This window comes from Nomascus leucogenys, chromosome 19 (assembly GCF_006542625.1).
Source record: "Nomascus leucogenys isolate Asia chromosome 19, Asia_NLE_v1, whole genome shotgun sequence".
Classification (NCBI taxonomy): Eukaryota; Metazoa; Chordata; class Mammalia; order Primates; family Hylobatidae; genus Nomascus; species Nomascus leucogenys.
The window spans coordinates 28,463,366-28,476,592 of NC_044399.1; the positions used below are offsets into that span (position 1 = coordinate 28,463,366).

The 13,227-nt window shown below is 45.5% G+C and overlaps 1 protein-coding gene across 1 annotated transcript in view; it reads left to right on the forward strand.

Annotated features, from left to right (window-relative positions):
• Positions 1-13,227, forward strand: part of MARCHF10 (membrane associated ring-CH-type finger 10) — a 112,228-nt gene that overhangs the window by 83,995 nt on the left and 15,006 nt on the right. The window contains 2 exon segments of the mRNA XM_030799812.1: positions 3,807-3,973; positions 6,297-6,406. Coding sequence (XP_030655672.1) covers positions 3,807-3,973; positions 6,297-6,406 — 277 coding nt within the window.

The following is a 13,227-nucleotide window of genomic DNA, read 5'->3' on the forward strand; positions in this document are numbered from 1 at the left end:
TTCCACTGAATTTGTCAATTTCTGAAAGACATTGATTAAAATCCCTCACTATGATTTGGATTTGCCCATTCTCCTTTGCATGTATAAGAATTTTGCTTTTATTTAGTGCATTAAAGCTCATAGCTGATCTCTTCTTGGTGGATCAATCAATATCTAGCTTTAGACTTTTAGCCTGAATTATATTTTGTCTATTAATATTGTTTCACCTGGAATTTTTTATTTCGTTAATCACATTTTTTTAAATCCCCAGAAATCCTCCTTATCTCTTGTTGTTCCTTTTACATAGCAGCTGCCAATATTCTCTGAATCCTCCTGAGAATTACCTCCTCCCTTCGTTAAACAATTCATTTCCTCTAGAGCCAGCTGACTTATTTTCCTTGTCCCCTCTCATTCATGCTGGTGGTTTCCACATGTGACAGGTGGCCCCCAGTTGTTTTATGAAGGAAGGAATGGGTGGTTTAGTAGAGAGAGGTGGCCAGCACGCTGTCCCCGGCAATTGTGTGCTTTTTCTCCTCTGAGATCCAGTTTCCTGAATGGGAGGTTTGGTGTAATTGAATGTCATTCATGAACTTTTTGAAAAACTTTGACCTGTGGCCAGGCACAGTGGCTCACTCCCCACAGTCCCAGTACTTTGGGAGGCTGAGGCAGGATTGCTTGAGGCCAAAACTGTGAAACCAGTCCTGGCAACAAAGGAGACCCTGTTTCTAAGAAAAAAAGAAAATTAAAATTAGCTGGGTGTGGTGGCGTGCACCTGTGGTCACAGCTACTTGGGAGGCTGGGGTGGGAGGATCAACTGAGCACAGGAGCTTGAGGTTGCAGTGAGCTATGATTGCCACTGGTGACAGAGTGAGACCTGTCTCTAACAAGACAAAAAACTTTGACCTTTATGGAGAGTTCCCTTTCTTTGGAATACAATGACAGAATGTTCCCCTGGGAGAGGCACGATGCCACCTGCTGCCTGCATCACAGGGTATCTGAAAGGGGGCAGCAGCTGGTCCCCTCCTGCTGAAGCAGTTCTTGAGCTCGTACCCTCATAATTGCCCCATCCCCTGCATTGGTGCAGCCCAAGCCTAGAATTTTCCTGGGTCTGCCCTTCCCTTCTCGATGCTTCTGTGAGAATGCCTTGGGTTGCCATTTCCTTTCCTCTCATCAATATCATCATATCTTCATCGACTTTCCAAGAATTCCTCATTATGTCTGGCCTGCTTGTTTTCCAGCACTATTGTGGATTCATTCTATTTAATTTTCTTTTTTTGTCTTTCAAGAGATTTGTGTGGGAAAGGAGACTGATGGGGGTGCTTAGCCTGCTATCTTGAGCTAATCCTGAAAGCCGTCTCAATTCTGTAAAACAGTATGTGCACAGGAGTAATACTAGAGGCTAGTACACCAAGCTATATACTTTTTTCTTTTTTTTGAGACAAGGTCTCGCTGTGTTGCCCAGGCTGGGCTTGAACTCCTGAGCTCAAGCCATTCTTCTGCCTCGGCTTCCCAAAGTGCTAGGATTACAGGTGTGAGCCCCTGCACCCGGCCAGACTCAACTAATAACAAGCAGTTACTTTGGGGTAATGATTTTATGCTTGATTCTCCTTTTCTTTTCTGTGCTTTTTCTGTCTCTTCTTCACTTTTATTTGTTAAAAAAATTTTTTTTGCAAGGTAAGGTAGCCGGTGGATCCCCACCTATACCTTTGAGAAGATGGAGGACCTTAAGTTAAGAGTCAGATATTTATCAACCATAACAAGTTCACCATAGAGCCCTTCGTCCTCCTGTTGAGATCAGTGATCTTCAGACCTGCCTGACCATCTTAACATTCAGGTTCCTGGGCCCCAGATACCGAACCAGAACCTGTAAGGGTGGAGCCCAGGAATCTGTTTGTAAAATCTCTACTGGTGAACCCGATGGTCATTTATTTTCTATTAGAAACCACTGATTTAGAGCACTTGTTTCCAAATGCAAATCCCGTGTACTTGCCTAAGTTAAAAATCATCTAGGCCAGGTGTGGTGGCTCATGCCTGTAATCCCAGCACTTTGAGAGACCAAGGCAGGCAGATCACCTGAGGTCAAGGGTTCGAGACCAGCCTGGCCAACATGGTGAAACGCTATCTCTACTAAAAATACAAAAATTAGCCAGATGTGGGGGTGCACGCCTATAATCCCAACTACTCCGGAGGCTGAGGCAGGACAATTGCTTGAACCCGGCAGAGGTTGCAGTGAGCTGAGATCGAGTCCTTGCGCTCCAGCCTGGGTGACAGAGCAAGATTCCATCTCAAAACAAACAACAACAAAAAATAATCTTCTACCACTTTTCTGCCTACCTTCTCAAACTTGCAAGATCTCCCTCTAGTTTATCTTCACCAGTTGGAGCACTCGCTCCCATGTACACATGTTCTTCCTGATTACTTACGAAAATATGGAAATTATGTTGAAATGTATTGAAGTCTGAATGTTGAAAATGTCTTTAAGTTATTGAGAATGTCCATAATGGAGAACTGTAATTCTGCTTCTTTACACTGAGCTGCCCTTTCATGGGGAAAAAGTCTTTCGAGAAATTGAGCATATATTTCTCCATCCAGAGCAATGTCCATTTCTTCCTCTTTTGATTTTAGTCTCTAGCCAGTTTCCTTTCCTTGACCAGATGGGCCTCAGTCCCGTGAGGACTCTAAAGAAAAGCAAATAGCCTTAGGCTTCTTAAAACCTCCCAACATGAACATCGACCAGCTATTCTTCACTCACCATTTATTAGACACAAATATCTTTACTTACATTTTCATTAGTTCTTATCTTCATCAGATTCCAGCCGCTTACATTCTGGAATGCTGACGTCATTTGTTGGCATGTGTGGTGTTATTCGGGAGCTTGTGTCCAGGTTTATTGGTTCATCAGCCACCTAAACCAACATCTATTAAGTGAATTCTGTGTGCAACACCTTGCTAGACACTAGATGTACTTTACAGTTTGCAGAACAGCTTCCTTATCGTCACGTGTAGCCAGCCTGGCCACAACCCTGGGAAGTAGGTGGCAGTGGCGTTATCACTATGACCCTCATTGGACAGATGAGGAAACAGGGTCTTGGGAAGATTAAGGAACTTATCCAAGGTCACACAACTCACAAGTTTCAGAGGCTGGCCTCAAACCCAGGCCGCCTGACCACGAATCCTATGTACTCACCAGGATGCCACCCCCACCAACTTCCTGGCAGGGAGAGGGGCTCCTGGCCTTGACTGCAGTTTGGAAATGATTCTGTAGCCATTTCCCTTTACCTCTTGATTTATGGTGGCAGTGCTGGTCCTCCATGTCAGCTCACATGTATCGACAATTGCAAAGAAGCCTGTTACAAGAATTTGTGCCTCAGCCAGGCCCAGTGGCTTACACCTGTAATCCCAGCACTTTGGGAGGCCAAGGCATGTGGATTGCTTCAGCCCAGGAGTTCAAGACCAGTCTGGGCAACATAGTGAGACTCCATCTCTACAAAATAATTTTTAAAATAGCCAGGTGTGGCGGCATGCACCTGTAGTCCCAGCTACTTGGGAGGCTGAAGTGGGAGGATCTCCAGAGCCTGAGGAGGTTGAGGCTGCAGCGGGCCAAGATTGTGTCACTGCACTCCGGCCTGGGCAACAGAGTGAGACTCTGTTTCAAAAAAAAAGAGAGAATGTGTGCCTCTTATCAAAAATCATCTCAGTAGGCTCAGAGGGGGCAGTGGGTGAGTGCCAGGAGCCCTCTTCCTTCTCTGTCAATGCTCTGGGAACTGGTATTTGTAGAAACTGCAAACGTGTAGCCTCCTGGTCACAAGGGCTTGTTTTCCATTTAGTCTCCTGGAGGAGGACTCCGAGGAGGAGGGAGACTTGTGTCGCATCTGTCAGATAGCTGGGGGTTCCCCAAGCAACCCCCTCCTGCAGCCTTGCGGCTGTGTGGGAAGCCTGCAGTTTGTTCATCAAGAGTGCCTGAAAACGTGGCTGAAAGTGAAAATAACATCAGGTAGGTGGGGAAGGAAGTGCAGCGAACGTGCCACGACATGTAATTAACATGAGGCACCACGGTGTGGGCCCCGGAGCCTTGTCATCAGCTCACTCTCCTCCGCAGAACAGCGACTCAGGGACACGTGGCTGAGCTCCGGATTCTTGCTCATAAAAGCTGTCTTTAAACTATGGGAGGGAGTTGGGTTTTTTTGTTTTGGTTTTGGTTTTGGTTTGTTTTTTGTTTTTTGTTTTTTTAACCTGAGAGAAGACTCCTGGGAACAAATTCTACTGAGTTCTACCTCTGCTTGAGGCCTGAGCAGAGATGCTAAGATCGCCTCTCAGGAGGAAGGAAATAGAAGTGGGTCAGCAGTGGAAGCTCAGCAGACACACAGTAGCCGTGCCCAGCTAGCAGACACCCAGCAAAATACTTCAGAAGGTCCCTCATGAGAGACCCCCAGCACACACATGCTACTTCCTTTTATTTGGGGGTCACCTAAGAAACTAAACAAAGCTGCCTTTTAGTAATAGGGATAAGAGCGCTGATCTGATTGTCTAGAACCATATTAGATACAGAAATTTCCATGTGCTGATTTTGTCAGCTCCCTAACATCTTATAACTGGGTGTGCAGCCCCTTCTCAGCTCCCTGAGCAGGTTATAACCTAAATAACAACCACATCGGTAGGTCAGCTGTAGTTTTCTGGGCAGAGACAGAAGGTTTCTTTAAAGCATGGCTTTAGGAACGAGATCAACTTTAACAACAACAACAAAAAAAACATCAGTGCAAAGAGCAACTTGATCAGAAAATAGCCGCGGCTTCTTTCAGACACACCTCTCTGAAAACATATCACCCCACAGCCAGATCCTATTTCTCCCCCTCTTCCATATCCTTCTCCTTAGCTGTCACTATCCAGGCTGCAGGCAGACTTAGAGCTTTACCCTGTCCCCATGAGATGTTGCCACTCCCCCTCACCAAGGACAGCACACCATGGAAGCAGAGAATGAACACGTGGGGTAATCACATTACTGTCTCATCTATGGAGCTTGTTTTATGCAACTTCCCTAGCATAAGAAATGTAAGTCCACTGATCAAGATGCTTAAATTCATATCCATATAACAAGCAAAGTATTCAGTCTTTCAGAGAGGGAAGAAACGAGTGGATTTTGGTTGCTGACGACTGCCATGCAATCCTTTATCTTCCTAGAAATTTGGGCCAATTAAACATCTAACACAGAAAAAGTTAACCATGAAACATGTCATGAAAATGCTGCTATGCTCATAAATGTCAATGCTTGTATGGGTGTGTTCAGTAGGATTCGATCAGAAGACTCATGGGACATTTGGTAGCCAAAAGCGTTACTGAATGATGCTAAAAAAAAAAAAAGTCAAGCAAACAAAATGCAGATAAGGGATTACTTCCTGTTCATCCTTGCCCTTTGAAAGTCTCTATTATTTACTGTTTCTTTATATCCCCAGTGGGGAAATAGAATGCGGGTATGAAACTGCACAAACCCTATTTTTACCAAATACATACTGGTAACTAATAGGTGTTTTATTTTCTAATGCATAAAATAAACATCAGTACATCATCAGTCAAATGCCACAACTAAGGGGGAAAAACTGTCTGGCAGAATGTTTGCTTAGACATAGCAGCCCAGTTCTGCATCCTCCACTTTTGCGTTGGGGAATAGGATAAAAATGCTGATCTAGAATGCCTGTTTTTATAAAAACAGCAACAAAGGAAGCCTTCTCATATTTCTTTTCCCAGATGAGTCTGAGCTCAGGCTGATGAGCTGGCCCTGGGTACTACTGTAACTAGTACCCACACCTGGCCCCTCGCTCCCTCACTGTTCTCAGGTGAGAATGTTACCCGGGCAGGAGTCAAGGCAGATTTTTAAGCCATTGATCGAGAATAGTTTCTGCCATCTATTTTGGTCCTCACTAATTTATTTACTTGGACCTGTGTTGGGTCTACAAGAAAAAAAAAAAGCTGAATATTCACTCTTTTTACAAACACCTGTGTTATAGACTCTTAGCCTCTGTGCAGCAATTCCAAGTTTATGAACCATCGTGTTTATATTTAAATAGAAGCAAGATCTGCTATTTAAAAGTCATGGGAATTTCACTTCTATGAAGCTTGCATAATAGATGACTACAAAGGAAATTTTTCAGCTCTCAGATTCAAGGTCATTTTCTACAGAAGATGGCTGGCTTTAAAGGAAGGTCACTCAAGCTCAGAATTCATAACACACACAAGTTCACTCTCCAAATATCACCTGTCAATGTGCTAACACAAACAGACCCATGGTTATATGTACCGTATAATTCTTTATCTAATTTAAGGAGCAGATCTTGGTGCCGTGAAGACCTGTGAGATGTGTAAGCAAGGCCTGCTGGTTGACCTGGGTGACTTTAACATGATTGAGTTCTACCAGAAGCACCAGCAATCTCAGGTAAGAAATGTGGCCACTCTGCCTCCACAGGTTAAAGGATGTTAGAGGGGCAGGGCGAGAAGACATTCCCTTTCCCTGATCTAAGAAATGTAGAAGGTCTCTGCTGGCTGGAGTCTGACAATATCCATTTAGCTTACTTCTCTGAGAAGACCTGCCACTAAATTAGGGTATTAGAGAGTTGAAAAGCCTTTTTTTTTTTTTTTTTTTTGAGACAGAGTCTCACTCTGTCACCCAGGCGGGAATGCAGTGGCACAATCTCACTGCAACTTCTGCCTCCCAGGTTCTAGCGATCCTCCCGCCTCAGCCTCCTGAGTAGCTGGGATTATAGGCGTGTGCCACCACGCCCACCTAATTTTTGTATTTTTAGTAGAGATGGGGTTTCTCCATGTTGGCCAGCGTGGTCTCGAACTCCTGACCTCAAGTGATCTGTCTACCTCCACCTCCCAGAGTGCTACGATTACAGCGTGAGCCACTGCACCTGGCTGAGAGTTGGAAGTCTTATTTGTCCTGGGTTGAGTTTGCCCTGCTGTTGGGGACAAAAGTAAGAAGCTTCAGTGGGCAACTGGACACAGAAAAATACCAAAAAAATTCTGGTAAGCTCCACACCCACGTTTACAGAAGTAATTTAATAACAAGAGAAAAAAAAATCAGGGTCTTGGAGGAAATGGTCCCTAATTTAAATACCAAGTAACCCTGGCATAAGAAGGAACTCCTTTACCTACGGCTAATAAACATGAGGTAAATGCCTACTGGCTGATCTTTAACACCTAGTGAATTAACTCTCCTAGGGTATTTGGACTGCATTTCTAATATTGTAAAAAAGTTAGTTACCCTCAGGTGGGAAGCTGATTTGTGCCTGAGATAGAAGTTAATCACCCAATTCTCAGGCAAACAGCCTTCCGTTTAGAACTATTAGGTTGGTGCAAAAGTCATTGTAGTTTTGCCACTTTTGTTGGCAATATCCACAATTACTTTTGCACCAACCTAATACTATTTTGTTCAATATAGAAGTCACAAGCTACTTGTGGCTAATGAACAGGTGGCTTGTTCTACTCAACATATCCTGTAAGTGTCACATACACACCAAATTTCGAAGACACAGTACCAAAAAAAAAAGGGTAATATATCACCTAATTTTAAACACCAAGTTTCAAAGACAGTACACTTTCCAGTTCAGTATGTAAAGAGCTTGAAGTTGTCACTTCGCTTTAACAACAAGTAAAAAGCTGAAAAAAGTGCAAAATCAACAACCCTTCTTAGATCCATAACAGAAGTGAGATCACAGAGCAAATCACTGCCCCTAAAATTGGCGAGACAGGCAAATAGCATCACTAATCCCAGCATTTTGGGAGGCCAAGGTGGGTGGATCATTTGAGGTCAGGAGTTTGAGACTAGCGTGGCCAACACAGCGAAACCCCATCTCTACTAAAAATACAAAAATTAGCTGGGCGTGGTGGCGCATGCCTGTAATCTCAGCTACTCAGGAGGCTGAGGCTTGAGAATCGCTTGAACCTGGGAGGCGGAGGTTGCAGTGAGCCGAGATCGCACCACTGCACTCCAGCCTGGGCGACAGAGTGAGACTCCACCTCAAAAAAAAAATAAAGAATCACAACTTATCAGAGCAGAGACTCCTGAGCAGAAAGCTCTGTGAAAACCAGTGCTGGACAAGTAACCTTAAGCTGTAATTCATTAACTGCTGGAGGCTCAGTGTAGACAAGTCTGAGAGTCAAAAATTCCAGGGGGACCCTGTCATAAGGGTATCCCCACACTTCGGTGAGTTTTCTATCCAGGAGTGCAACCAGGTGCTTACAGTGAATAGCAGAGAAAAATTCCTTCATGCTTCCAGCAGGGGGAGGGGGAAAGTAACCATTTTGGTATAAGCCAGAGCTTTCTGTTCTTCCTAACAAAGTTTGCCCTCAGGAGAAACTATTTAACCAGAGCCTAACCTTTGGAGGTTTTATCAGAGCACCATACCTAACTGGAAGAAGGGAAATACTCAACTCCAGCCCTCTCTAGCCATCTTCTCCCACCTAAGGTGGGAGGGGGAGGATAGAGAAACTGAGAGGCACTTGTGAAGTTCACAGTCCAGAGGCACAAGCTCACTCAGACTGGGACCTAGAGTCTCAAAGGACTGTAGAATACTTCCCCTCTCCCCACACCTCACCACCCCATGGCTAAAAACCCATTTATAGCAGTTCCTTTTACCCAGTACAACACGTCTGGCTACCAAGAAAAAATTACAAGACATACTCAAAGGTGAAAAGCACAGTTTGAAGAGACAGAGCAAACACCAGAACCAGACTCAGATATGGCTGGGATGTTGGAATTACCAGACCAGGAATGTAAAACACTATAATTAATACGCTAAAGACTCTAACAGGTGAAGTAGACAGCACTTAAGAACAGATGGGCAGTGTACACAGAGGAATGGAAATTCTAAGAAGGAAAAAGAAATGATAGAGATGAAAAACACTAACAAATGACGAATGCCTTTGATGGGCTTATTAGTAGACTGGATACAGCTGAGGAAAGAATCTTTGAGTTGAGCATATCCCAGTAGAAACTGCCCAAAATGGAAAAACAAAGAGAACAAAGATTGGAGAAAAAGAAAAGAAAACAGAGCAAGATATCCAAGAACTTGTGAGACAACTATCCAAAAGGTGTAATAGACACATCATGGGAATACCCAGAAGGAGAATAAAGAGAGAAAGGAACAGAGAAATATTTGAAGCAATAATGACTAAGAATTTCCCCCAAATTAATGTCAGACACCAAATCACAAATCCAGAAAGCTCAGAGAACACCAAACAAGATAAACGCCAAAAACAAAACAACCCACCACCATGACATATCATATTTAAAATGGAAAAAAAAATCAAAGATAAAGAAAAAATCCTGTAAGAGGCCAAAGGGGAAAAACACCTTCCCTAAAGAGGAGTAAAGACAAGCATGACACCTGACTTCCCAGAAAGCATGCAAGCAAGAAGACAGAGAAACAAAATATTTAAAGTGTTAAGAGAAAAAACTGGCCAACCTAGATTTCTGTACCCTGCAAAATTATCCTTCAAGAGCAAAGGAGAAATAAAGATTTTCTCAGGCAAATACTTAATGCCAAAAAAAGTAAAATATCAAAAAAAGTAAAAATTACATACAGAAATGATCATTTGAAAATATTAGGTTAATAAATTATATTGTTAAAATTAATTTCACCAGTTTCTTTTTGCTTCTTTAATGTGGCTACTAGAAATTTTAAAATTACATCTGTGATTTGTGTTTGTACCTCTGAGTGTATTCTATTGGATGGGGCTGATCTAGAAGGTGATTTCCACATTATAAGCAGTCAATAAATATTTACCAGACCTTTTTTTGGCCAACATTTTGACAGCTAAGTCAAAATGATTTGTGTGAGTCCAGGCAATTCTGCAGTTTCTTTGTTTAAAATTTTAAGGGTGTAGACCGAAGAACAAAATATTGACAAGAATGAAGGATATTTGAAGAGTTCAGTGAATGAGGGCATAATGCCACAGCAGCATTACAGAGGTTCGGCATCAGGAGGTTAGAGAAAGAAAAGGAAAAAACAGAAAAGAAGAGAGGAGGAGAAGGGAAGGCAGGGGAGGGGAGAGGAGAAGGACTTCTTGAGAAATAAATAGTGTTTCGAGGCCTGAAGGTCTCACATCACTGCATCATAACCACCAGGCACTAAGATCTGAGACAATAAACAGAGCGACTCACATTCCTGGACGCTGAGCATGTGGGAGGCGAAATATTGAAAGAAACCAGAACCTCTCAGTGCCTGAGGTCAGGTGCCAGCCAGGGCGCCGACAGGTTCATCTCAAGAAACAGATCATTTTGGGCAATGAAGCCTGCCAAATCTCCTAAGGAGGACGTGTTCACATGAGGATGGGTTGCCTAGAATACTATCTATCACAGCAATCTACTGACACCACAAACACCATGCAGCCCAGGGGAATACCTTGTCTAGAAAAGACCCCTTTTGGCCCCAAGCCTTTCCACATGGTTCTCCCTCTGCCAAGCTGCTGCCACCATCTAATGTCCTTTATCAATGGTATTTATAGAACTGACCCAACAGCAGCACATTTTTCCATTTGTACTAAGATGTTTGCACTCGTAGTCTGAGGCTGCATGTCCCACTGAAAAGCCTACCAGCTTTGATTAAGATCTCAACCTAAACCCTACTCTCTTCCCCAGAGTGGCCCCGTGACCTTGAGAAAACTATGGCAACTCTCTGCACCTCAGTTCTCTTATCTGTAGAAGGTGAGAGATGTTAACTCACACCTCACAGGTCTGGATGTAGGAAAAGACTCGAGTACATCACCCCATAGACAGAGTGTGTGCATAGAAGGCTGCATGCATGAGAATTGTCAGATTACAGCCGCAGAGACGCTCGACTAACTTGGCACTCAAGGGAGAAAGCTAAGTGCACCAGTGACTGGCCTAGAGTCCATCAGTGAACTAACAAAACAAACCAGCCCCACTGGGTCACATCCATATCCTCGGCCCCACTGCACCCTCCGCATTGAGATAACTGGCTACAAGCACCTTCTAGAAAGAACTATGACAGTAATTGTATCAGCCAGGATCTGTGTGGGAAGAGATGGTGGCACACTCAAAGGGGGCAAGTGAAGAATGCAGAAGGGAGGAGGAAAATGTGGGCAGCAAAAGAAAGCAGCAAGGAACAAGGAGGTGTCCTGGGACTAGCAGTGTGGCCAGGGTCATGAGCGCTGTAGCTAAGGATCAGCCACCAGCAGCCTGTGGCCTTCAGCAGAAGACAGCAACCACTGTCACACCACACCCAGCAGAGAGGGATTGGGGAAGAGACACCCAGCTTCTCCCTCCTCCGCCCTTGGGTCTCCCGCCGGGGCCTCCCATGGGCCAAACCCAACGGGAAGCCAGAGGGCAAGGGAGCCCGGCTGGGGAAAGCCATGGGGCCGGCCCCTGGGCCACAGAGCAGGAGGGATCTGCAGGGGAAACAGAAAGCATCCAGCGCAGTCATTGCTCCACGTGGAAGCAGGAATGATTTTAAATTCGTTTCAGTGAGAACTTCACAGGCCATCAGAGCCTTTTGGAAATGCTCGCATTATCATCCCAGGTGGCAGCCAGGCCGCTAGGCCCGCCCTGTGGGGAGAGCAGGGTCATAGCATGGGCAGCTGCTGTCTGGCGGCGGCTGAGGGCTCACACCTCACTGCAGTCCCAACTGTCCCCGTGACCTGCTGGGAATTCATAGTGCCTGTCTGCTCACAGCCTGGGCAAAACCCTAGGCCCCAGGGAGCCTGACTTGGGCGAATTCTGAAGCTCGCCATAGATAAAGACTGAAGCAATTGTTGTTGAACACAAAGATATCTACAATGTCACTAAACCTCAGCTCGTCCCCGAGGTGCGATGAGCCCACTGAGGGGACAAGCCCTGCTGAGGAGGCCGCCAGCCTGGCCGTGGAGGTGACGTGGACACCTGTGCCTTGTGGGCCTGGTCCCTTCCCCTCGCTCCCAAACCTGGCTCACCCGGGCCTCCTGGCCACCCTCTTGCTGCTTGTCCTTGGCAAATGGGTTCCTTTCTGGAGAAGTGGCACCACTTCTAGACGTGTACAAATCTCGACATGTACCAAAAAAGGGGCAAAACCAAAAGAAACCTAGAACTGGCTTCAGCTCAGCCTGGTTCTCACTTGACCTCAAACTAACTGACTAGTGAACTGTTTTTCTTATATATTTTCCCACTTAGAATTTTTTTTTTGCTTTTGTTTAATTACAAAACCACCCAAAATGATAACTTATTTAGCTGCAGGTCTTCTTTTTTTCTATTAAAATGGTGATACACAGGCCCAACCCAGGTCTAACCCCAGCTCTGGGATGGGGCCAGGGTCCCTCCTGGGTTCAAGGGATCCTCCTGCCTCAGCCTCCTAAGTAGCTGGGTCCACAGGTATGTGCCACCACACCCTGCTTTTTTATTTTTTATTTTTATTTATTTATTTATTTTTTTTTTTGAGAGATGGGGTCTGTTTCACTTTGTTGCCCAGGCTGGTCTCAAAATCTTGGGCTCAAGTGATCTTCCCACCTTGGCCTTCCAAAGCACTGGAATTACAGGTGTGGGCCACCACACCCAGCCAGTTTAACTTTACAAATACTTATTGAGCACCTGCTGCCTGTGAGATACTGTGCTGAAAATGCTGCCGTACCCAAGACCCACAGGGGGCTGCCGACCAGCAGCGAAGACCGGAGCCAGCAATTCCTGCAGGTAGAGGTACAAGGACCATGCAGGCCGCTGCGGGAACAGCTGCGGGACTCCGACTTGCTCTCTGAACCAGAGAAGGCCTTTCTGAAGAAGGGATGTTTAACAGCGGAAGGAAAGAGAGGAGCGGGCCTTCTATCCACCGGGCCTTGGAGTAAAGTCTGTGACATCTGGGATGGACGCCTCACCTGGGACCTAAGCACAGATCAGGGCGTGTCCTCTAGGTGCCCGGTCAGCACCGTCGGTGGCCTTTGAGGGTGTGGAGGGGCTCCCGTCAGAGCACGTTTTCCTACCTTAGTTCTGTACTTCCGGTGGGAGCAGGGCAGATGCTGCTCGCAAGGCGCTAACAGGGCACTGAACTCAGATTATTCTAGTGTGAGCCCCAAGGTCAGGGTCTGTTACCAGGCCTCAAGCGGCTAGATTAGGAACTCCTGCAAGCATCTGGAGAGGGGATCATTAGACAAGAGCAGCAGTGGGGCCCCAGGGACCTGGCGGTTTCATCTTAGGTCTGTCAGGGCCTGTGGCAGTACAGCCCTCCTTTCCCCTGACTCTTTCGGTAGTGCTGCGTGTGAGGCAAG